Genomic DNA, 26342 nt, shown 5'->3' on the forward strand with positions numbered 1-26342 from the left:
ATATACAGATTAGTTACTATGCATCACTCTTGCCTTTAGGGTACAGTCAAGTCAGTATAAAATTAAGGTCTGAACTACTCTTAAAACGAGGATGTTCTGCTTGAGCATTGAGTCAAGATCCTTCGCCAACTAGAAATCCTTGAAAGCCTGTAGAGAGTGCTACAAGAGGTTTCTGAATTGTATTCCCTTGCACAATATGGAGCAGCACATCCACCGGTTTTAAATACTTTGTTACACCTACTACAAAGGGAGTCTCATTTTTGATCTTTGCAAACAATTTGTACAGCATCAACGGGCAATAGTGCAAACGTTTCTAGTAGGTTGAAGAGGAAGGCAGGATGGCTGCAAGATCTATAATTTGTATGGATGTAATAGGAAACTGAAAGGGACCTCCTGGGTCAGAGGCCAGTTCCCTGCTCACAGGCAATCCCATCTTATAACTTGTTAAGTTATAAAGCTACATCTTAACCCTGGTTAGGTTGTTTGCTCCCATTACCCCATTGGGATGATCTGTAGCCTAGCTGGGGTGAAAAGCTTTGGGAAGATTGCTTTGAAGAAAGCCCTAGGAGTACAACTCCAGAAAGAACAGAGCTTTTAAATTGTTGACCAGTCTAGTCTAATGTATGAAATGTCTTCATTGCCATGTTTGGATTTCACATGCTGACATTTGCTAGTGCATAAGAATCTGAAAGGGAGACTAAATGGGGGGAAGGAAGGAAAGAAACGGATGTATTTTTGTAACCCAAAGGAGTGATTTGAAGCCCAGGCAGAGGACTTATTGGAAATACTCCTATCCCAAGGCAACAAAGAAGGGAAGGGAGATTGCATTTCACGCTCTTCTATTATCTAAGTTGTGATGTGCCAGTCAGTTGTGAGTATACACAGTGGAAACTCTTCAGCTAGTTGCTATACAAGTGTCCAAGTACATTCAAAAAATATGCACAATCCTGCAGTGACAAGAGGAGGAAGAGAAGGGATGTACAGCAGCTCATAGTAAGCTAACAGTAGCACTAAGATGCATTACCTCTGCGTAGCGTGGTCTAACCTCTTACAGCAAGCAAGAAGAGTGGGCTGGTGAGTATTGCATAGTCTAGGACCACAAGATGGAATAAGCCATCCAGGAACTCTTGTAGGTATAAGTTTTAGCTAGAGTAGAACATTTTCAGCTATACAAACCCTAAGCATCCCACATACATAGCTAATGGAAGTCTAGAGTAAGACACACCTGTGGAGTGAAGTGCTTGATTTGGTGTGGTTTGCATCCTCTTCTCCTTCTGGCTCTTACTAAGAGGAGTCTTCGGTGCAGGAAGCACAAATGGCTCTTCATTCTTGATAGTCAACGCCAAGTCAGAATTCTCTTTGTTTTCACTTTTCTTTGATGCTGCTCTTCTTGCCACTGGAGATGGAGGTGGTGTGAATTCTACACTATCCAATGGTGTCTGATGCTTTGAATGCTACAAGAAATTTGATCAAGTAAGGGTGAATTAACTCTGGACAATGTTAAAAATATTGCCAGTATACTGACCACACACAGTATATATTACAAGGGTCAGGTCAACATAGCTCACATGCAGCCCAGTACTCCAGACTTCTTCCTCTGGGCCCACACATCTACGTCACTACGTATTCTCTCCCTGAACAAAAAATTAAGCCCTTTCTACCCTGTGCCTTAATCCTCCTTAGTTCTTTCAGCTTCTCACCCTAGTCTCCCAATCCCAGATCACTTCTCTTCAACCCATCCACAAAGTAGTTAAGTTTCAAGTGTAGACATGCCTTTAAGTCTACGTTAAGTCTACTTACAACCACTGCAGTGGTTGAGGTCAACACTATCCTCCTTCTGTCAGTGGTGTGTCCCTTCATTAGAAGCGCTTCCACTAACTTAAGCGTGGGGGGATGAGACCATGGCTGCTCCCCCATCCAGTCTTTTGGCACATCCTCACTGCCAATAATGTCAGCCTCGCCATCCCTTTTGTATCCTTCCCCACTTCTGTTTCTTCTTCTGCACTGCCCCTACACACAAGGTGAGCATCAGGGCCCCGGCCTCTCCTCATCCAAGTAAATGAGGACCCACAAGCTAGGAAAAGGGGTTATAGTTTATGGTAATAGCCATCTGACAACCAAAAGACTCTTGGCTTCGTCTTGCTTTGTAAGATCTTCTGGCCAGGGACTCTCTTATGCAGCACTAAGCATGGATACTTAAACATAAATGCAGTGTGCATTAAAAAGAGTCAAAGAGACAGATTCTCTTGAACTAAGAGCAACTGTTACAGGAAATCATTGTAATTCTCCAAGCACCTGCTTTGTTTTGGGTGTATATAGAGCAAAGCCTGCAAATGGAGATTCCTCGTAAAGCGCATCATCTGAAAATTCCATGGATCCAAATGCACAGGGCATTTCCTTACAGTCTTCCACATCTTCGTAAGTCAGATTCTTTTTAGACTGTTTAAAAAGAAAAAGGAGATTCCAATGAGACATTAAGTGAAAACTTTCATCAAACTTTCGTTACTTTTAGAGTTCGTTTTAATAGTTATAGCGTTACTCTTAATAGAGTTTCTAGTTATGGGCAGTATCTCACGGGAAGTTCTCATTCAGGTCACTTGTCATCTAAAAATCATGTTTGGAGGGCTAAGTCTGCAATGAAAATTATAATAAGCAACATCAGTAGATGTGACATTATGCTGAAAGCACTATTAAAAAACCACAAGGAGCCTATGCATCAAGGGCAGAAAAATACCCCTACCATTGATTTCTACATGCAAGCTGCAAGCGCCTTAGTTTGCTGCCACACTAGTTAACACTACAGCAGTGGTCCCATGAGGAGATGCAAAAAGGAAATATAGTGAAGGAATACGGGAAACAGCTGGTAAAAGTCTCACAACAATCTACATATTTAATTTCTAATCCAGAGTGACTGGACAGGAGATGGTTTTCAATATACCCCTTTGTGGATTGCAGAAACTCATTGGAAGGCCTTGTTTTGTTATGTACCACTCCAATGAAATGGAAAGCAATAAAGTCAGCCATTATAAAAAGGAATCATCATGTTTTATCTGGAGACAGATGGCTTTTGGCCAGTGGTCAAGGATATTGCCAAGATCAGATTTTTCATTACTGTTGAAAGCCAAAGTGTAGCTTTCTGGTATATGACCAGATGTGCCACTGATGATTACTATAAAGACCTTATCAGACACCTGTTAACAGCAGCCAAGAATTTAGTAGCCAGATTCTGTAATTGAAATTATGTCCCATTACTCCATGAATAGCTGAACAAGACCTGATGGACAAGGAGAAATTCACTCCATTACAGAAATGCTTCTATACATCAACAACAACAACAACAAAAACACACCACACGCCCCACACACAACGAACACCCAACTATTTCCAGTTGGGAAATTTAAAAGCATTACTAGAAAAGAGCACTGTCATTCCAGGTATGATTTAGTTAAGTCATTCTTTTGGAAAACCTGCGTACTTCAAGCTGCGTGTCATAACAGTTGATTATGTTCAAGCCACTGACACCACAGACAAAAAAAAAAAAAAAAAAAAAAAAAAAACCCTCTAAATTAAGAAGTCCTGCCAGCTTATTTTTACAGCTAGTAGATCAGCTCCAGTCAGAGGCCTATGCTGAAATGGCTGATCACCAACAGATCTTCAGCTGGTATGTTGTAGGGCACTTATAGTGCCGAGGCACCGAGAAGTTAAGTGTATTGTACTGGGACTAATGGGCCGTGTTACAGAAGAGATATTTGAGGTATCTGGCTCATCTCGGATGGATTGCTCTTATTGTTAGTGGTGGTGTTTCGCCAAGTTTACTTTTAAATATCCCAAACAATGAGGCTTCCATAACTTATCCTAGCAAAAAGTCTCCAGGATAATAGAGGTGGTCAGGAAGGTTGCCTTCTGAAGTCCATCCTCTCCCTTGCCTCATCCTAATGAATCTTACACTTGGAATGTATACCTTTCAGTGACAAACTGTTATGCCCAACTATAACCATGCAAAACACATTATACATATTTAACTCCATTATTCTTCTTCATGATAGCCGCTCTCAAGCCTGTTTGTAGCTGACCTTCTCATTTGTGAATGCAGTTGTAAAAAGGGATGCCCTGAACACAATATCTGAGGAACAGCTGCACCCAAATTGTATAGAAAGACTGCCTCTTGCTTTTTGCTCTTGACATGATGCCTTTTCATGTGCAGTCCCAACAATCTGGAGATGTTTTCCTAATAGTCAATTTTATATTAGACTAGATGCATGTTTTACCCTGGAGTTTAGATGTCTACTAAAAGCACCATTCCTGTCTCAAGCTGGGAATTTAGTGGTTTTCAATTTACAGTAAGTCAAAAAGTGACTGACCTGGTCACGGGTATGGTATGTACATGCAAACAGGGTTAGCAATTTAGAGTTGGGCATTACAGAACAGGCCCAGAGACTTTAAGCAGAGCACAAGACTGGGATGGTCTTTTAGAGAAGTTTTTAAATACATGAAATAAGTAACTGTAGGACTGACTGCTCAGGAAGAGTTCACGCAGTTACAAATGGGAGTAACAAGTGATCAGGAAGAAGTAGTTAAAATACACTTTGTTTGGGGGACACAGAAGTTAGACACAAGATCGACCAATAGGTCATAGGATGTTGTAAATTTCAGGATTTCAGCTATTTAAAGCTGAAATTTCACAGTGTTGTAATTGTAGGGGTCCTGACCCAAAAAGGAGCGGGGGGTGGGGGGTGAGAAGAGAAATCGCAAGGTTATTGTAGGGAGGGTTGCGGCACTGCTAGCTTTACTTCTGCACAGCTGCTGAAAGCGGTGCTGCCTTCAGAGCTGGAAGGCAGTGGCTGCTGGCCAGGAACCCAGCTCTGAAGAGAGCCACCACCAACAGCAGCACAGAAGTAAGGATGGCATGGTATGCTTCTGCCTCCCTTTACTTCTGCGCTGCTGCCACCTTCAGAGCTAGGCACCTGGCCAACAGCCATCGCTCTCTGACCATCCAGCTCAGAAGTAAGAGGGGTTGTGGTATTGCCATCCTAAAATAACCTTGTGACCCTCTGCAACTCCCTTTTGGGTCAGGACCCCCAATTTGAGAAAGGCTGGTTTCCCCTGTGAAATCTGTATAGTATAGAGTAAAAGCATGCAAAAGACCAGATTTCATGGTCAGTGATGCATTTTTCATGGTCCTGAATTTGGTAGGGCCCTAAATTATCAGAATACAAGCTGTCAAACTCCAAGTTAAATTGAATATAGCCTTCTATCACCCTTTATACAAGGGCCTGGACAGCTACCTGAAGATGAAGTCTGTCAGATCAATAGAGAATCAAACCAAGTTAAAATAGTCACTCAAACTCCATGCCAACTTTAGACATTTAAATCTAAGGGCAACAGTTTATTTCAACAACTAAAATAGAACATAGTGAGGTGGTGGTTTCTTGGGACACACCCATGAAGGGCTTAGCACTGCATACTTTGAATTGCTCTCAAATACAGAAAGGCACCAGTCCAGTCTGTGGGTGAGTGCAACTGCCCACTTGCTCATGGCATTCCCCGTAGGACTGTATTATACCAGTGCCCAAACACTGAACTGGTGCCCTCTGTTTTTATGTCAGGAGGAAATTACATTTATAAATCTGTAACTATGTACCAAGAAAAACTTAAGCAGAAACTGCCTGAAACTGCTGTTAGTCAGTCACTTCCCAGCTTTATAAAGAAAAGTTTTCAGTGACAGCCTTAGCTTATTTCAATTGACGAAAATGCAGTTGAAAGTATGTCCTCGTATATATAATGTTTCATGTTCTGAGACCAGAGCAATTTAGATTTTATACAGTCCCTTTTTAATGGGATCTTATTTTTGAAGCCAGTGCAAAAGCAAACACTGCATTAACATGGTACAGTACTGAGGCCTACAACTTACCTTCAGTTCTCTGGATGGTGTGATGCTAGCGTTTTCTACTGCTAGAGAGGGAAGCCATAGACGGACAGGCTTTCCATGAGCCTTCTTGGATTGAAGCAAGAGGTATGTTGCTGATATTTGATCATATTTCCACTAAAACCAAAGAAAATGTGTCAGAATGCTGCTATTTAAGAGAGTCATGTTAAACACTGCTTTAAGTTACACTTTTAGCACCCATTCTCTTGCAAGGACAATCTACTTCTTATGGACTCTTCAGGTCTGTATGCTCACCCCACTGTAATGCCATAGACTTCAATGGAGTTGCATTGTTATTACTCTGCCACCCTTCCTGCAAGCAAGTTGGAAATGTGGTCTAGAGATTATAGCAGAGGCTAAAGACAGAGCAAAACCCCTGCCCAGTTGAAATCAATGGCAAGACTCCCAGTGAATTCAATATGGCCAGGGTTTCAGACAGAACACCTGGGTTCTTTTCCAGTGGTCACTGAATCAATGGAGGACCTCAGGCAAATTGAGTTCTTGGTCAATTTCCCCATCTGAAAGATAGGGATGTCCTTGCCAACCTCCTAAGATGGGGTGTGAGATTAGGCTTACTTTAAGTTCATTAAATCCTTTTAAAAGGATTTAAAGAGTGCTATATCAGTGCATCATTTGTGCATCCTGGATGAAGAGAGCTACTCATTTTAATAGCCTGAGAACAATGATGTAATCTCTGAAGTTTGTTCCAAAGCTGTAGAGCAGGAGTAAGTATAGATATGTTAGCCAGCAGTTCTCATTCCCCCAGATGTGTGTCATACTAGCTGCACACCATGCACAATTTCCAATCAGGAAGTTGGTTTCTACTATAACTACTACCTGGAGAACTGGTATTCCCTCTGAAAGAGCTATTTCAGCATACCACTAGATACAGTAACATTAAGTATGAATTTGGGTTCTCAAGTTTGCCAAGTAGCTAAATTAGTTATTTATTTTCACTATTCAATAGCTTAGCATATAGTATTTACTGTCTAGTCTAACACTTTATTAAATCTTACATCAAAACTAGGAGTATCAGAACCATTATACATATGTGGAATTCTGCTAGAAAACTTCCAACAAAAATGCACATTAGCCATGAATACAATCCACATTGTCATGTTGCTTGTGCTACTGAATGGAATAGCTACATTATTCCATCACTTTTTCCATTATATTTGCAAACACCAAGACATTGCTTCTCTGCCTATTCAGCATCGCATTTGAGAATTCTCCTGTTTAGATAGTATTCTGAAGTGGTTCTCCATGAAATTATTGAATTGTTTTTAAAACAATCATCCCAGCACATGGAGTCACAGCTAGTGAAGAACCACCATAAGTTTCCCTTGATCTTCAAGGGATTCCACATAGGACACTAGGATCCTGGTTAAAACTTTGATGTCACGGATTGATTAATACATGGGAGAAAAGAAGGGGGAAAATAAACAAAAATCCACAAAATGTAGTGTCAGAACTACAGCTGAGCTTCCAGTTAAAATAGTAATACTCTAAAAGAACGGTCTTGTGTAGCCCATAGAGCTAGCTTTAGCACAGGGTTCTCAAACTGGGGGTTGGGATATGGGGGGTGGGGGGGGGGGGTGTCACAAGCTGTCAGCCTCCACCTCAAACCCCGCTTTTCCTCCAGCATTTATAATGGTGTTAAATATATTTTTTAAAAAGTGTTTAATTTATAAGGGGGGAGGGTCACACTCAGAGGCTTGCTATGTGAAAGGGGTCACCAGTACAAAAAAAGTTTGAGAACCACTGCTTTTGCATTTATTTTAATTTAGCAGTAACCTCAAGGAACCTACAGGCCTGTATCCTGATGACTCAATACTCACCCCCAAGTTTTGGGGAACTGGGACTACAGCATTTAAGGGGGAAGTTTGTACATAGCACCAGGCAACTACAGGAGTATGAGCTAAACACCAGCATTAGGATATTTTAGGACAGAAACATCCGCACACCACAAGAGTGCCATTGCAACAAATTGACACAAGATAATAAATTGGGATCATTAATATACTAACCTATAGGAAAGGGCACCCCAATATTAGTATGGTGAGGAAAAACAAATAAAGAAGAGGGGAGAAACACCTACTGAATATGCATTAGGCATAGTGGCATGAGCATAACATAACAAAAGTTGTATCCTAGCCTGTGTGCTGAGGAGGGAGAGAAGAGAGACGCTGGCCCTTGGGAGGTGCCAGGAGCCTGGCCACTGGTGAGGAGGAAGAAAATGGCTAACATTTCAGGTTGTTCTGCAAGGGATGTTCAGATGTACATTCTGTATTATCTCCATCTACCTTGCTGGGTTAGAGTGTTTGTGACTTTGCTAAATGTATTAATAAGTTACAAATACAGAAGAGTTCCGAAAGAGTGTGTTTCACAACCATGCATATCAGGGTTCCCAACTCAACAGTAATTTTAATAATTGGCTTGATCTTGGGACAAGAACCTGCCTAACCTCAGAATTGGGAATTCTTAAGTAACCTATGGATTGAGTATTGATCAGACTGCAATGGACAGCTTTAAGTTTCATACTTGAACCAATGAGTATTGGAGTCCATTAACGTTAAAGTTTTAAACTTATTCTGGTTGCAGGTTACTTACCTCTGAAATTAACTTGATCATACTTTGCCTGCTGCATTTATGGAACACTGAAAGTTCTATTATGCAGTCATCATCAAGATGCCCAAGCTGCAAGAACAAGTTAGTAATGTGAAAGCTTCAGACTTTGTGAAATCTTTTAGATCAGCATTTGAATGGGATGTTCCCATGAAGCCAGATGGCTCTTGGCTTGACAGCCCAACATCTGCAGACAGGACTATTGTGATCATCTGGCCTGACATCCTGGCGTACAGACCAGAGAACTTTCCCAAAAATAATTCCTAGAGCAGATCTTTTAGAAAAGCATCCAATTCTTGATTTTAAAAGTTGCCAATGATAGAAAATTCACCATGACCCTTGGTAAATAACAGACACTGCTAAAGAGATGTGATTTTGTTGGCGATAAAGCAGTGCACTTCGATTCCTCCCCTAATTAAAAAGGAACAAACAAAGCTATTAAAATGCATACAGCTGTACAACTTTGCAGTTATGAGTTAGAACTGATGTTGCATGTACAGTAAAGAAGCTCTTTGCATAGAGAAACAATGACACCCAATGGCCAAATGTGGGTACTGGCTGTACATAACTGAATATTTTCCTTCCTGTTTAGCACCTAATCTTTGCTAGATTTTCATTTTTGTGCTGGCTTAACTTCTCTGGCTAGTGCAGTGTTTGGTGAAGGGGATATAGAGAGTTTTCAATAAAGTCTTAAGTGAGGTTTTATCCCAAACAGGAGACTACAGGAAATAAACAAAATTGCATAACAGCACTATGCAAGTCACTCCATACCCTAGGTCTGAACTGTTCTTCAGCACCTAAGTGCCTGATTTTCAAAAATCTACACCTTACTGCATACAACTATCCATTTGCATCACAAGTGCTCAGAATCTAACCCGCCAGTTAGATGTGAAAATACCCACCAGGTCTATTGTTTTTTTTTAAATTAAAAAGATTGCAAATTCTGCAGCTAGCATACTGAAGTCTTTTCCCCTTCATGGGGATTAAGAAATTTACATTGAGTCATCTCGGATAGGCATTCTGACAAGAAGAGACCCTTGAAGAATTCAATGTTAGCTACTTGCTAAACTAAGTAACTAGTCATCTTTAGGTCTGCCCCTTAGAAGTCTTTGCATTATCACCATATACTATCCATTAAGGCACAAATTCAGGAAGAAGTTATGCTCCAGTCACTATGTGGTATATAGTCATCCTCTAGTTAGTGTACTCACTGGGTATTTGCTTTGCCACTGAACAGCATAGGAGTAATCCTGCATGAGCCACGGATGATTCAAGAGATGTTTAACTGTAATTCGCTTCTTTGGATCCACCTAATGGGCAGTGAGAATCTAGTCAGTCAGTCAATGTTCAAGTAGAAATTGGCAAGATATTTTAGATTCAATTTCTTTCCCCAAAAAGGTAAGTCAGGCCACAAAGGCCAGTTAAGGAAACCTGCATTAACAGTAGTTGAAGGGATGATTGAGACTGTCACCATGGTTAACAGTAGCCCAGCTAATTTGTGTTTTATAAATCTAGCTTGCTATAAAAGCACACTTGGGCAGTAAGTTTATACAGCCAGGTGACAATCTCATGAATAGACAGATGCTGGAAGACAACTTTGAGGTTAGCAACATGACAGCGGCACCATGGTATGGAAAGTGCTTTGAGCGATGTTCTATGAACACAGCCCATTCAGCAGAGGGACCAGTGATAATTTTCTTGAAAAGTTTCTGAACTGAAAGGCTGCATTTTAGGCTTTTGGGGTCAATATTTCAATGCTATTTTGAGTAGCGAAACAGTACTGTAAAGTGTGGTCTGGATAGAGCCCATTGCTTTACCTGCAGCATCTGGTGTAGAAGCAGTATACTGCTAGCAGAAAGCCATTTTGGAACCTCATATTTTCCTCTCTGTATTGGAAAAAACACAAACACATTGTTTTAGAGTGAACTTTGGCCAACTAGTGCCAATATCTTCATTAAATTGCTTGGATGTCTTACTGGTATCTATCTTCAGTCTGAAAACCCATAATAGAAGTTGGAGCTAGAGGAACTGGCATTTTCAGCATATTTAGACTAACTTGACAAAAATGGTGTCATGATTCCTATTACTTTCACTGAAGACAAATGTGACTAGATTTTAAGTTAAAATAGATTCATGCTAGGTTAGTCCCGTGGAGAGAAGGCTGAACTTGAACTGCTATTGCAGGAACACAATTAAATGAGATTTTAGATAAATTAGGTAAGAGTAACTCAACCATCAGCGTTGACACATTCGCCTCCCCAGCCTTTATCCATTCTGTTTTGTTGTGACATTCAGTCTTAAGAGTGCAAGCACTTAGAATGGGAACTGTGGTTCTACAGCACCTAGCACAATGAGGCACCAAGCACAGAATCAGAAATGTAGGCCTAGAAAGAAATCATCCTTGAGAGATCATCAAATCAAGTCCCCTGTGCCGAGTCTGGGCCAAGTAAACCTAGACCATCCCTCGCAAGGGTTTGGCCAACCTGTTTTTGAATCCTCATCATTGGAGGTTTTTAAGAACTTCCCTTGCAAGCCTGTTCCAGAGCTTAACTACCCTAAGAGCTAGAAAGTTTTTCCTAATATCTAACAAATCTCCTTTGCTACAGATTAAGCCATTACTACTTGTCCTACCATCAGTAGGCATGGAAAACAATTGATCACAATCATTATAACAGCCCTTAATACAAGTCTTCATATATCAGGTCCACCCCCAGTCTCTTCAAGACTAAACATGCCCAGTTTAGCCTTTCTTCATAAGGTTTAGAAAACCTGACTTATTTTTGCTGCACTCCTCTGGACTATCCAATATGCTGAACATCTTTCCTAAAAAGAGTGGTGCCCTGAATTGGACAGTACCTCAGCTGAGGCCTTGCTAGTGTCTAATAGGGCAGGAGAATTCGTTCCTATGCCTTGCATTCAACATTCCTGTTAATACACCCCAGAATGATATTAGCCTTTTTTGCAATTGCCTCATATGGTCGACTCATTCAGTTATTGATCCACTATACAGATCCTTCTTAGCAGTACCACCATCTAGCCAGTTATCCCCATTTGATAGTTGGGCATTTGATTTTCCTTCTCAAGTGTAGTACTTGCACTTTCTTTCATTAAGCTCTGGGTGCTACTGTAATTTGTACTTAAAAACAGTATGAAGGTTTAAATCAACTGCTAGACAAAGTATTAAAATTCAACTGGCTCCAACATAGTCTATGCTTTTACAGTAGGGTTGGTTATTACACCAAAAAGTAAGCAGCCTTGCATTCAGCTGCTTTCCATTTATTTATATTTTCTAATGCTGGACAGGAGCCGTAGAGGTTGGCACTCTAACTAGAAAAACTACAGAAGATCAAAAAAACCACCACACCCCTACCTAGAGTATATGGGTTTGTTTTTTTTAAACCCAATGATTCATTGTTCATGTAGCATGTCTTACTAGTAGTTCAACACTAATTGCTTCCAAATTTTAGAAAAGGTAAACAGTAGCTATGAAAGTCAAAATTGTTATGAAATTGCTACAAAGACATCACATGCACTAAAATGAAAGCAACAAGAAGTCAGTAAAGAATCATTGTGAAATGTGATTTAACTACCAAGCTGGAATTAAATGCACTAAGTATTGAGAGAGTTTCATTTCTGCAGACAGCTATTTCAATTACAGTCAAGTCTGGGTAATATACATAGATACATTTCTTTAACCCCAGTCGTTTCACTTTAGAAGTCTAAATTCTAGTTACTTTTGTTTTTAAGTCAGGACTAATGAATTTAGAAATATTACTGTTTCATTGCTGTTATAAAGCAATCAAACACTAGAAGTAATCTAAGGTGAAACCCATATATAAGAAGTTTTACATATTCCAAGGAGCCCTGTAATATACTGAGGTTTGGCTCTGAAATACAGCTCTGGCATATGAACATAGATGAAGTAAAAAAGATTAACACTCAATTTATTAGTAGTCATGCTAGAAATGACAGTTAAGCATTTTTGTAAAGATAGCACAATATAGTCAGAGGAAAGTCTGCCTCTTAATGAGGAGCTGTCAATTTTTTATTTGATTTTCAATCAAAGCAGGAAGCATTTAGTCAAGTGTTATTCCCAAGTGAGGAACTGTAGAGCATTCTAGGCAAAGAAACATACTGCATGCAAGTGATATAACACCCTAATTAGATTCAACCAGCAGACTGTACTATACTGTGACGCGGAACAATAGTTCTGAGCTGAGATTACAGTAAATTTCAAAATCTATAATGTGTGAAATTAAATTCCACAACAATGCATAGAAGTCCTAATTTGAATCAATTTTCCAACTTGCAAATAAATCAAAAATTGAAACTGGAATTCAGAGTGATAGAAACAAGCCTACGTTGGTAGATAATCTTTTAATTAGGAAGGTTGTATCTTGTTTCTTGTCCTCAAACATAAGTTCTTAAAGCATGTTCATCTGAATGCATTTAGACAAGTTTGGGTAGCCAATGTTCTGTGAATTCAGATCAGTCAACTCTAGCTCCAGAGCATAGGGCACAACGATGAAAGTACTATGCAAGATTCATCTCAGACTCTTGTGTTAAGCCCTTTGTATGGGTTATAGCCGCGCCATCTATAAGTTTTCTAAACGCTGATTCAAATGATTTAAAGCATTTATACACACTCTGGGCCATACCAGAACATGTACCTTCAACAGAAAGTATGAAAGTGAGTACTGGTTTTTAAATAGGTTGGAGAAAGTACATTAAGTTGTTTGCCAGAGCCTCTAGGTGCAAGAACATTTATCTACCAATCCCCCCATACCAAGTATTGCCAGCATTAGCACCCCAAATAAAATTCCTCAGTTTAATATTAGGGTTCCGTGTTGGTCATGGATTCCGTGACTTTCCATGCTCCCCCCTTCTGACTGCCATGCCAAAGAAAGGGACTTTTGGGATGTTTCAAGCCAAATTCCTGCATCCAAGCAGGATGTTTAACTAATAAATTAAGCAGGAACATGTAGGGAGACCACATACTAGCAGCACTTCCTGACTTGCCCTATTTGCTCCACTTTACTTGGTACAGAAATTTAGTCTAGCTGGTTCATGGTTTCCTTCTCACCCCTCTCTATTTTGAGGAGAGGAGTGCAATAGGTTGGTACCACATCCTTTTGCTATATTGGCTTTTGGAGGAGCAGGGGGGAAAAAGGATCCTATAGCGATATCTGCTAGTCAAGGTGATTTATACACATTTGTACACGAGTGGTTCAAGTACAGGATGAGGAGTAATAGTGCAGCCCACCAGTCAGGTGGTGCTAAGTATGCAAGCAGCATTTAGGAAGAAGCAATCAGTATGACAGCCAGCCAGTCTGTGGTATCACAAAAACAACAAGGAGTCTGGTGGCACCTTAAAGACTAACAGATTTATTTGGGCATAAGCTTTCGTGAGTAAAAACCTCACTTCTTCGGATGCAACAAGCTTATGCCCAAATAAATCTGTTAGTCTTTAAGGTGCCACCAGACTCCTTGTTGTTTTTGTAGATACAGACTAACACGGCTACCCCCTGATACTTGTGGTATCACAGGGGTCAGGGGCGGGTGGAAGTGAACAAATATACAAGAGTAGAGAGGAGACAAAGGGAAGTTGTTTGCTGCATCATCTTTCGTGTCAGTGCAACGAAACAGTGAGTCAGGCAGCATTAAATCACGGAAAGCAGGTTGGGCTACTGCTCTCATTTGACAATCCCTTCACTCTTGCTAATTCATCACTACTGATCCCACTATACAAGTTAGTTCTTAAAAAAAAACCTTGAGGGACAAGATCCAAAACCAAACGCATAAATACAGAATGGGGGATAACTGGTGTGACAGCAGCACTGCTGAGAAGGATCTGGGAGTTGTGGTGGATCACAGACTCAACACAAGTTAGCAATGTCATCCTGTTGCAAACAAAAGCAAATGCAATTTTATGTTGCATTAGCAGAAGCATAGCATGCAAGTCACGGGAGGTGATAGTACTTCTCTGCTCAGAGCTGGTTAGGCCTCACCTGGAGTACGGTGTCCAATTTTGGGCCCCAGTGTATAGAAAGGATGTAGAGAAACTGGAAAGGATCCAGAGGCGAGCGACAAAGATGATCAAAGATATGGAAAGCAAACCATATGAACAAAAGTGAAAGGAACTGAGCATATTTAGTTTGGAAAAGAGGAGATTAAGGGGGGGACATGATAGTGATCTTCAAATACTTGAAAGGCTGCCATAAAAAAGGTGGAGAAAGTTGTTCTCTTTTGCCATAGGAGGGCAGGACAAGAGGCAGTGTGTTCAAACTACAGCATAGCAGGTTTAGATTAAGCCTCCAGAAAAACTGCCTAACTGTAAGAACAGGAGGACAGTGGAACAGAGGCCTAGAGAAGTTGTAGAAGCTTCTTCACTGGAGGTTTTCTAAAGGAAGCTGGATAGCCATCTGTCTTGGATGGTTTAGATCCAACAAATCCTGCATCTTGGCAGGGGGTTAGACTAGATATCCCTTGCAGTCCCTCCTAACCCTATGATTCAAAGTTTCAGTGGTAACTCCTTGGAAAACCATTTCATTCCATATCTGCAGTATTTGCACACAGCTTTCCTTGCCCCTCCTGACCCTCCAAATCTCCTAGTTTCCTCTTTTCTACTTCTGAGGCAATGCTCCTCCTTTTGTTTTAGAATCTAGTCTTCGCTGGCGATTCACTACTTCTGTAGTGTAGATTTACTAGATCTACTAGTGTAGATTTGATTTCTACAATCACTTGATCCAAAGTTCCTCCCCAACCCAAAGTTGATTTCTGCCCTGTCATTACAAGCTAAACCTAGTTTTGTTTCTGTGGGTATTCTAAAGAGTTCTCCAACTGAAGAATTTATATTAAATCCTATTGTATCTGCATTTGCTTCACACTGATCCCTTGTCACAAACCTAATAAGTGAACCATTAGCCCTATTCCTCTTCCCAGGGGGGATAATAAATTGAAGGTCTTTTTAATCCTTTATTTCAGATTAAGCAAGAAACAGAAGTGTAACCGCCTAGATTATTTCACTACATGCATTTTAGAGCTACTTTCGTACTGATGTACCTATTTTGGATTTGAGAAAGTTTACTCGTGTATCAGTTTCTTTAAGAGTTAGTGAACATTCTGTAAACAGCACAAAACCAAAGACCAAGAAACTATTAAACATGTGACAATAGCAATACATTCAATCACCAGAAAGCAATAGGCCAAGATATAGGACATCTTGCCTATTTACTATGCAAAGTCTTCGCTTATGCTTGATAGTGCTTTAGGAAATCCAAACTACGTACCATTATCTTCCTGTAGAGTGCCATGACATTCTCATCATCAAACGGGAGAAAGCCACACAGCAGAGCATACAAGAGAACCCCCATGCTCCATATATCTGCCTAAAAGAAACAAACCAACACTATGAAGGGTCAAGTAAAAGTGAGTAGAGGGTAAAAGATCTGGCAGCTCAATACTTTCCCAGGATGTGTACAACTGCTTAATGAGAAACAATGTTCTGTCCATTCTCAATACAGGGGCCACACATCACTGAAGTAACTTTATGTTCATATGTCAAAGGATATTGGAGCTAAAGGATGTTCTCCAAAGAAGAGCACACTCAGAAGTGGCAAGTTGACCTTTCCCTGACTCAATTTTGGAGTAATTGCTACTTGTCAGAGCACTGCTAAAGCCACATCTTCTCCCCAAGTCTTCAAGTGCAGCCAGATTTGTTTGATTTCTACGGGAGAGAAATTGCTGCACAGAATCTTGACATGGAAAGTTTTAGTGCTGCAGATGAGACCAAGCAACAAAACACCTTGTTCCTACGTGCTAATATTAACTCTGATCATGAGGAGCAGCTCGGTATGCTGCTTATTTGTCATGGCAGTTGCTGCCAGCCCAGCCACTTCTATTTTCTAAGTGAATTGAGTGCTGTAGTAGGTGCCAATTGCCCTATAGCTGCACAAGCAGGATGTAAATAGGATTGGCAGAATTTGGTTGTTTTTGCATGCAATTTCAATTTGTATATTACAATTGCAGGAAATTCAGAGGGGATAGGTTTGGGGTTAGGGCAGCATTGACAGCAGAGCTGCAGGGACAAGACACCCAGGAGCAAAAGGGGGGGGGGGGAGAAGAGGCTGCAGTCCTGGCCCAGTGGAGCACAACCCTAGCAGGGTTGCAAGGTGGAGGATGAGCCGGCAGTCATGGGGAGGCCACCCTGCTGCTGGAGAGCTCTTGCCTGGGGATGGTTCCAGCACTCCTGGCTGGTGAGCGAGAGGGGTCATGACAATGGAACTGCAGAAGGACTGTCCCATGACACTGGAACTCTGCAGATGCAACGTGCAGAGGCCACCAGCTAGAAAAGCAGAGAGGAGGAGGAGCAGCAAGACGATAAGCCTCTGGTCACGGAGGCCACTTCGCTGCTGAATGGCTCTCCTGCCTAGGACAGAGCCATTCAGCAGTGACACGGCCTCCCCAGCAATTAGTCCTCCTTGTAACTCTAGCTGGGGGGGGGGGAGGAGGAGAGAGGAGAGAGAAAAGAGATGAGGGGTGTCTGCCCTGCCAGGACCACAACTTTCTCCACATCTTGCACCTGCAGGGAATCCAGTGGCCCCACAGCCAAGTAGGGAGAACTCTGCAGCCTCACCATCATGGGAGGGAATGGAGCTGTGACATGGCCGTGGGGCCAGTGACACCCAATCCCTGCAGGCACAAGATGCATGTGGGGAGGCTCTGCACATGCCCACTATTGTTACTGATGGATTTTTTTTGGTCGATTTCCGTGTCAGCCGAAACAGAGGTTTACTGGCCTCTATTAATTTAGATCAAATCCTGCCAAGTCTAGGTATAGAGCACCAGAGCAAGTACTCCCCACTCTGACCCAAAAGGAAACGCTAAGCAGAAACAGGGAAATGTGAAAGGCTTTTGAACTGGTGGAGAGCAAAGTCCTGCAAGCAGGAGTGACTAGCAAAATGCAGGCCAAGACACTGGTGCAAAGAGACAGGAGAGCAAGGAGGAGTTTGACACTGATGTAGAGGGGGACTGAAAGTGAAGAAACTTTGGGATAAGGCTGATGTGTCACAGCAGTAATTTGGAAGTTTGAAGACATTTGGGATAGATTGGCTAGGTACAAGATGGGTCTTAGCAAAAGAGGTTACAGCAATCTAGCCTAGCTTTGATCTTCTGTTTCTGCACTGGGGTGGGGGTGGGGGGAGGGAAAAAAGGGAAGCTTTAATGTGAGGGAAAGAGGCAAAGACAACAGTAGGCCTTAGAAATGGAACAAACTGTGGTATTCACTTCAGAGGAGTAGCTCTGATGCGTTCTGTTTAAGTTGGCAGCACAAATTCCAAGAAGAGACGTCTGAGACAATAGCAGAGGAGACTGAACAGAGGGAAGAGGAAAGCTTGGGAGTTAGTGTAGAGGCAATTCCAGGAGTGGATGAGCTCATGAAGAGACTCAGTGTTGGAGGGAGCTCAGGATGATGTTCTGCAGGACACAACCAAGGAGCAGTCGGAGGAGAACTAGTCAAGAAGAACAGTGAGAAGTGTGCTAAAGACCGTGTGTTGTGTGCTACTTTAGCATGAATCCACCACTGTCCAGGCTAAGCAAGACTCCTGCAGCGAAGACTTGCAGGGGCAATTACACAAGGAAGTGTTTAAAGCTAAGTCTAGTTATGCTAGTGTTTACCTATGTGATGTTCAAAGCATATTTAAGACACTATATCAGGGAAGGACATTGCATTAAATACCTCTGAGCCAATGTAAGCTTTGCCCTGAATTAACTCTGGTGCTGCATAAGCTGGGCTCCCACAACATGTGTTCAGCTGGTAATCCAGGCCACCCTATAGCAGAACAATTGAACAGACACATTAGACTTAAATTGGAAATTTAAATATTTAGTTTCAACTATACTGTAGCACAAGACTATGGGCCTCACTCTCCACTGTGGTGTGTCTTGTGTGATCATATATACACACACACCAGTACTAAGCAGAAACCCTCTAGCTAAGCCATCAACTAGGTGCAGTTTCCAGCTCTGGTAGTTCCTGCATTACCACAGGCAGGTCACTGATTCTCTCTCTCAGCTGCTCATGTCCCCATCTAGAGAGTGAAATTAAGTGTTTCCCTTATGGAGCCAGTTACACTGACACAGAATGTGTCAGATAGCTCTCACACCTTCTTTACAAGACACACAGCAGAGGGAAACCAGTCCATACCGATAATGTTGGCACATTAAAGCAAGCAGTGTGTTTCTTTGACAGGGATGTGTTCTGGACAGCAGGACTGAAATGACATTCCAATACCTAATCAGTTATCTGCCCTCGTCTGTACTTTTAGATAGTTCATAAATTAGAACATTTTGCTGACCAGCTAAACCAGTGTTCTGGGCAACAGCAAACCCTCTGTTTTGGTTTTACATTGAATTCTACCCATGGGATTGCTTCCTGTTACCATCCATCTCAGTCTAGCCTGCTCTAGGTTTAGATTACTAAATGCAGAAGTCTACGGTAACACCACAGCTTTAAATCGGAGAAGTTTTGAGATAAGGTTTGGAAGTCAGACCTCTGCATGCCACCTGTACACACAATTGTCTCCTGGTCCACAACCCCCTAGATAAATATCTTTGGAACAACCATAGCCTTATCTTGTTCTAGAAGAAGACATATCCAGTCAATTATTTGTATTATAACAGCACTTTGAGGTCCTGATATCTGTTGGGGCCTCTGTGTGCTAAGTGTAATACTAACAGTTGGACTCTGCCTTGAAGAACAGAAAACAAAGGGTGGAAGAGAAGATAGACAAAACAATTCAAGATCACAGTAATTCAAGCTGGAAGTAGAATCCCACCCATTGCCCGTCCATACTTTTTACAGTGAGTAGTTGGAATTCAAGTAACTGAAGTGTTGGCTGGCGACTTGAGTGCTATTAAACACCCTTTTAATATCTGAAGTATTTGGATGCACTACTACATAGTTAGTGTAATTTACTTTTGCACACTCACCTTTGGCTTTGCACAGAGACCAAAGTCTATCAGCTTCAAGTTATGCTCCGCATCAATCAGCAAGTTCTCCTGAAGAAAAGGAGAGTGGTGGTAATGAGGGCACTTTACAGGATAACCCAGCCACAGGAGGATTTAGTTTTTCCCCTCATATCTTCTAGCCATCAATCAGTGCCGTCCACCATCCTCCCCGAGTCCTTACCACCATCCTTTTGGCCATAGGCCCATCTCTTCTAATGGCTACAAGCAATGCTCAGCTTCTTCCCCAGATGATATCTTTTGAGACCAATATTTCATACATTGTCCAGTAAGTGTCATGCACTGAAGTTCCTCCCCTAGGGATTTCATCTTCTTCAAAGTGTTCTAATCAGTCCATAAATACAAAACGAGTTCCTATAATGAGTGCATGTTGAAGAAGTGGGTTTCCTAATAAGTCATAGGGTGAGGACAGCAGGATATTTCCCACCACACCCTCTTAATGTCACCAATTAGGAGATCTCAGCAGCACAAGTGCCATGTTCTGCTTCAGTTGAAAACAGTGATATGGAGGGGCAGCAAAGGTATGATTTGCTATTAGAAGTGGAATATGGAGCAAAGGGAAGAACAGACTGACTGGAGCTAGCTTGAAGTCTGGAGTTGAGTACTAAGTATGCCCTTGTTCATTGTAAGTAAACTTTCTCCCTCCTGATGTTGATCTTCAGTGATCCACTTCTGAAACAGCATTTACAGGCTCCAGAGGGAGCCATATACAAATCTCAGCCAAAATAGGCATGCCATAGAGTAGAACTGGGCTAGGAAAAAAATATACCTTGAAAAGAGGAAGCTAAAGACACGGAAGAAGAATTAAAAAACCAAAACCTTCAGTCCTTATACAGTAGCTTACTTTGGAGGAGAGGTTTAGCAGCTTAAAAAAAAAAAAGATTCCATCCCATTTGAAAGAATACTGGATAAGTACTAAAAGCAGCAGTCAGATTTTTAGAAACAAGTCAAACTTACTGGTTTGAGATCCCTGTGGGCATACCCCTGACTGTGCACATAAGCAATTGCTGAAACAATCTGCCGGAAAAATATACGAGCTTCCTCTTCTGAAAGGCGATCCTTGGAGATTATATAATCAAACAGCTCTCCTCCAGGACAATACTGCAATGAGACAGGAAAACTGTATTTGAGACAAAAAATTGTGATCTACCAAGTAACCTTACACTTGTAAGGCATTGTAAAGAAGACACCTTGGCCAGCCTTGTATAGTACACTGTCATTTTAGTTCTAATGCAGTAGTGCCCAAAGGTCCCCCAATCAGGAGCAGGATATTATTGTGCTAGGTGCGATACAAAGAGGAAGACCTGATCCCTGTCTGAAAGGGTAAACAGTTTTTTGGTAATGACAACAGCAGCATAACATGCAGTAGGAAGGTGGCAGAATTTGGTTATGCAATAACTAAGTCTAAGCATGTGTACTTCTTGATCATATTTTTAAAAAGTGAAAGAATCATAGAATGTCAGGGTTGGAAGGGACCTCAGGAGGTCATCTAGTCCAACTCCCTGCTCAAAGCAGGACCAATCCCCAGACAGATTTTTACCCCAGTTCCCTAAATGGCCCCCTCAAGGATTGAACTCACAACCCTGGGTTTAGCAAGGCCAATGCTCAAACCACTGAGCTATCCCTCCCCCCGTATGAGTGAATAAAGTATGAATATTGAATCACTTATTGTGAGCATTGCTGGAGTCAATTTTTAGGAGCAACTTGAATGAGGGAAGGATTAGTGATTGAACAAACCACAGTAGAGAGCACTTTATCTGCCTGGGGGCAATATGAAAATAGAAACTCTTGTGAGAAGCTGATAGAACAGTGAGTTTGGCATCAATGGCAGGAGAGGTGCAATAATAGGAGGTCTGATATATATGCAGAGGTCGCATTAAGTAGGGCCTTGAAAGTGAAGACAAAGTTTGAACTGAAGCAACGGAGAAAGGTGAGCCAGTTGAAAGATTAAGTCAGAATGGATCAGGATTATGCAGCTGCATTTCTTGTGGGGACAGGGGGAGGCGTATGGATGTTGGCTAGACTGGAGGGATGCTGTCATCTTCGATTGCCAGCTAGGTTCTTATTTCACTTTATAGCTCTCTTGCTCTAGAGCAGAGCCACAATTTCAGGCTGTACCCATGGCAAGTGACTATTTGAATCGTTCCAAACACACTGATTTAAATTTTGAGAGACTTTTGTAGAGAATCTACTAGCCAAGTTTTGAAAGCAACACATTTTAAACTGTGTGTCTCTTTTACAATGTCTGCCCTATTTGGTCATCTGTACCGAGGGATTACTGGGGACTCAAAGGTGAGCTTTTAGCCATCCCACACAAAGACTGAATTATTAACATTAGACATTCCAGAAGCATCACTGTGAATCTAACCTCCAAGACCATGAATATCTTCTTGGATGTCTCGATCACATGGTATAATCGGCAAATATGCTGGTGACTCAAGTTCTTCATTGCATCAATTTCGGTTTTAACACGAGGTAAATCACCCTAAGAGATGAAAGCCAGTTATACAGTTGCTAAATATGGCTATTTCCACATCCTGTGCAGTGCTCCTACTGCAACTAATGACAACATGTTCATGTGTATATAATTAAGGTCAACCCAGTATAAGGTTTGGTATAACTATAGGAGTTCCGAATTTGATAAACTTCTGTGTCTCTGACCTGTGTAATGCAATTGTTACAATGAAAAAGTTTGACTTTTTCCCTGCAAAAGTTGTCAAGAAATTGTTAGGTCCTAAATTGGAGCAACTTTACATTATTTTAAACTGTGAAATGAGTGTCCCATCAATATCAGTGTCACCAAAAATAAGTGGTTTTTGGAGGTTAAAGTTCTTGCAAGTTCTAAAGTGTCTTTCTAGAACCAGCTAACAATTCTACACATTACCGTTTCATGAGTAAAAAAAAGGGGAGGATGTCTCCCATTACAAAATGGCATCTCAAGCAGCATGCTACTTCGACTTACCCCCAAAGCCAGTTTGTCCATGATTTTGATTGCAACTTTTTCACCAGTAAGGAGATGGCGACCTAGCTTCACCTTTGCAAAGCCACCTGAATTTAGAAGTGAGGCAGTAAGAATCCAAGATGAAAGTTAATTTTCTCCTCAATAATCCTTTTATAGAGTCACACTACAGGAGCAAGTCTTACAGTTTACAGAAAGCTTTTTACAGCTAAAAGTACTAAGAGGATTTCTTCTGCATAAAAAAACCTCAGAATTTTATTCAGCAAATATAGCATGTGAAATCTGATCTCTAGACTAGTTGCTATCATAGCAATCTGCTTTTGATTTGGATGTGAAGCTGAAACATTAAGAATAAGTTTTAACTGTTTTACTTTGAGAGAGAAAAGTACCTGTCCCAACTGTTTCATATAATTCATAGTACTTGAGAATTTCCTCATAGTCATCTACACCCATGTTGAGATAGGCAAAGTTTAGCGGTACTTCTGAAGTCCTGGCAATGACATAGGAGAACATGATGAGTTATGCTTTAAGATCTCTACCTAAGAAACACTGTTTTCTTAACAAAATATAGTCAAAAATGTAACCTTGAAACTTAACATTCACTGAAGACACAATCTACCTGAAAAATCTGCTTCAATAGCCAGTTTCTGTATGCCTAGAACATGCTGAAGTTATAGTCTAGTGAGTTTGCAGTTAGAATCTATTTCCACACTATCCTATCAAATGTCAGTACCCAAGAGATGAATTTTACTTCTGCCATCTAACCAAGTTACAAACTAAAGTGCTCACCTGCTCCGATTGGTGGCTTTCCTTTCATCTCATTAACAGCACTGACACTTGAACTCCCCCATCAAGACTGCAATTGATACTACTGAACATTTTAATTTATTCAGAATAAGAAAGTTTGGCTGGTGTTTACTGATTACTGTAAATTAGACTTTCTGCACTTACTCTGTAGCCCAGTGAAAAGCTTCAGATTTCAACCCTATGCAGAGGTCAGCACTCCTAACTGCATTGCATGGCTTACAACAAACAGCAGTATTTCTGTAACAGTGCCAGCTTCCCCTTCCTGATCAGGCTAGTCTGATTGGAGTGAAGGATATTGTAACAGTTGCTATGCCAGGCCAGTCACCACAGTTACGCCCATCACAATAGGATTGTAAGAGCACACATACCTGGGTCACAAAACCCTCAATTTACCTTGGCCCTAGAGGCACAGGCCTTGCCTTAGTCTAGGCTAGGAAACAGGTCAAGACCCAAGTTCAGGCTACGATTTGGTCACAGAATCCATGACTTCCAGTGACCACCATGACTGGTGGGGAGCTGCAGGGTCCCCCCAGCCTAGCGCTCCCAACCACCACAGGGAAACCCCTGCTGCCTCAGGGGGAGGGGTACCCTGCAGCCACCACCGCTGCAGGCAGCTCCTAGCCCCTGCGCAGATGCCCCCCTTCAGGCAGTATGAGCATCTGCAGAGCCCCATTTTGTCCCAGATATTTTCAGTAAAAGTCAAACAGGTCACAGATTCTGTTAATTTTTCTTTTTTGCCCATGACCTGTCTGACACTTTTACTAAAAATATCCATGACAAAAATCTTAGCCTGACCCATAGCTAACATCAGGTTGGCAACTGCACTATCACCCTTGATGTAGACGGGTGTCAACAAAGGAGCTAGTCAGGGTCAACGCTGGTTCCATCAGCATAGCCACACTACCCGTTTTACTCCGAGTTCATGGCTTGCCAGGTAACTCAAGTTAGCCATCAGATTTACATAGGTTCATCTGGTCACGCCACTCACATCCGTTCCAGGCCACAGGGTTGGGGCTTTACCATAGGCTAACCTCCAGAATAAACAGTTAGGCAGCATCCAGAGTAACCTTCATCCATCTATTGCTGCGGGGAATTCACTGGCAATCAATTAACTCCAGGTAAAACCCCTCTGCAGCGTTGTCAACTCTTAGGCTTTTATCCCAACCCGCATGCTAGGGGGTGGCTTTTCTCCAAGCTCCAGCTCCGGGAGTCCTGTGAGGACCGGAGCCTCAGCTTGCATTTAAGCCTTTTGGAGAGGAGCCCTATAGGCTCAGAGCCCAAACCACCGTCAGGCACCTGACCGGGGATCTCTGAGCATTTGGGGTTGGCAGTGGCATAGCCCCCAGCCCAGGGTGGCCCCCAAGAGCCAGGGGCCTGGAGGAAGGGAGACTCCAGCGAACCCCCAGCACGGGGCCAGCTGATGGGAGGGGCCCGGGCGGGGAGGGATAGGAGGGGCCCAGGGAGCGGGGGGCAGGACGATGGGGCGGGGGCGGCAGCGGAGCTGGGGGGAGGGGGGAAGGACGAGGGGGGGCAGCGGAGCTGGGGGAGGGGGGCAGGACGGGGGGGGGCAGCGGAGCTGGGGGCGAAGGGGGTTAGGGGCCCCGCACTGACGCCCCCGATCCCAGCTCGTCCCTCGGGCTCCGCCCCCGCAGAACCCCAGCCCGGGGCCGCGCTCACCTGCCCGGCGGGAGCGGTCTCTAGGCAACGCGGCGCTTCCGAGGTCGAAAACACCGAGCGCGAGCCACCGCGGCCGCTACCGCTTCCAACGTTTAAATTTCCCTGCCAACCCAGCCTCTTCCGGCCGCGGCGGCCGGCCGACCAATCAGATCGAAGCGGTGTCGCGGAAGGGGCGGGATGTGTCGGGGAGAGTCATGGGAGGAGGGTCAGAGGTGCCGGTGTGGGCTGAGCTGGGCGCCATGTTGGGGGTGGCTTTTACCCCGCCTCCTGAGTCCTGGCTAGAGTTGCCTTAGGGGCTACGCGGGCCCTGGCCTGCTCCGCCTCTTCCCTGTGGTTGATTCAGACGCGCGTGTCCTGAGCCTGTGGCAGGGCCCAAGGACCGGGGCCGGCTCTGCAGGGCAGTTATTTGCTTCCCCCCATCCCAGGGTCCCACCCACAGGGACGTCACAGAGAGGACTAGGGTTGCCAAACACCCTAGCCCCGCCCCCTGCCCTTCCCCCATCAGAGGCCCCGCCCCTTCTCTGAGGCCCCGCCCCACTCACTCCATCCCCCCTCCCTCTCTCGTTCGCTCTCCCCACCCTCACTCACGCCCTCATTTTCACTTAGGGTGACCAGACAGCAAGTGTGAAAAATTGGGGTGGGGGGTAATAGGAGCCTATATAAGAAAAAACTCCAAATATCAGGACTGTCCCTATAAAATCGGGACATCTGGTCACCCTATTTTCACTGGGCTGGCTCAGGGGGTTGGGATGCGGGAGGGGGTGCAGGGTGGGGCTTGAAATGAGGGGTTCAGGGTGCAGGAGGGGGCTCTGGGGTGTGGGAGGGGGTGAGGGCTGGGGGTGTAGGCTTTGGGGTGGGGCTGGGGATGAGGGGTTTGGGGTGCAGGACGGGGCTGGGGGGGGTGGAGCCAAGGTGTTTGGAGTATGGGAGGGGGCTGGAGTTCAGGGTGTAGGAGGGGGCTCCGCCTGGGGCAGGGGTTTGGGGTGGAGGGGGGTGAGCAGGGCCGGCTTTATTAACTGCGGGGCCTGATTCGAATACATGGCGGCGGTCCAGGGCTTCAGCGGCACTTTGGTGGCGGTGGGGGTCTGCTCCAGGTCTTCCGTGGCACCGAAGGACCCCCCCCCCCCACCGCCGAAATGCCGCCAAAGACCCCGGAGCGGACCGCCACCGGGTGAGTAAAGAAAAAAATTTAAAAGGCACCTAAGGCGCAGGGCCCTGGCGCAGGGCCCGATTCCTGGGAATCGGACGAATTGGCCTAAAGCCGGCCCTGGGGATGAGGGCTGTGGGGTGGGGCCAGGGATGAAGGGTTTGAGATGCAGGAGG

The 26342-nt window shown here is 43.3% G+C and overlaps 1 protein-coding gene across 2 annotated transcripts in view; it reads right to left on the reverse strand.

Annotated features, from left to right (window-relative positions):
• The window catches only part of MELK (maternal embryonic leucine zipper kinase), a 39139-nt gene extending 13662 nt beyond the window's left edge, over window positions 1–25477 (reverse strand). Inside the window, exons 1-14 of one of the 2 annotated variants that reach the window (XM_065549774.1) lie at window positions 25020–25477; window positions 22925–23025; window positions 22539–22624; window positions 21945–22061; window positions 20534–20677; window positions 19541–19609; window positions 18288–18380; window positions 15841–15939; window positions 10369–10437; window positions 9763–9861; window positions 8537–8623; window positions 5912–6043; window positions 2296–2439; window positions 1226–1454 (exon numbers count right to left, since the gene is read on the reverse strand). In XM_065549774.1, the coding sequence (XP_065405846.1) occupies window positions 1226–1454; window positions 2296–2439; window positions 5912–6043; window positions 8537–8623; window positions 9763–9861; window positions 10369–10437; window positions 15841–15939; window positions 18288–18380; window positions 19541–19609; window positions 20534–20677; window positions 21945–22061; window positions 22539–22624; window positions 22925–22988 (1432 nt within the window). In that variant the 5' untranslated portion in view covers window positions 22989–23025; window positions 25020–25477. The remainder of the gene's footprint in view (window positions 1–1225; window positions 1455–2295; window positions 2440–5911; window positions 6044–8536; window positions 8624–9762; window positions 9862–10368; window positions 10438–15840; window positions 15940–18287; window positions 18381–19540; window positions 19610–20533; window positions 20678–21944; window positions 22062–22538; window positions 22625–22924; window positions 23026–25019) is intronic. The other variant, XM_065549775.1, reaches the window with a different exon arrangement.
• Window positions 25478–26342: the final 865 nt, after the last annotated feature.

Source organism: Chrysemys picta, chromosome 6 (assembly GCF_011386835.1).
Source record: "Chrysemys picta bellii isolate R12L10 chromosome 6, ASM1138683v2, whole genome shotgun sequence".
Lineage (NCBI taxonomy): Eukaryota > Metazoa > Chordata > Testudines > Emydidae > Chrysemys > Chrysemys picta.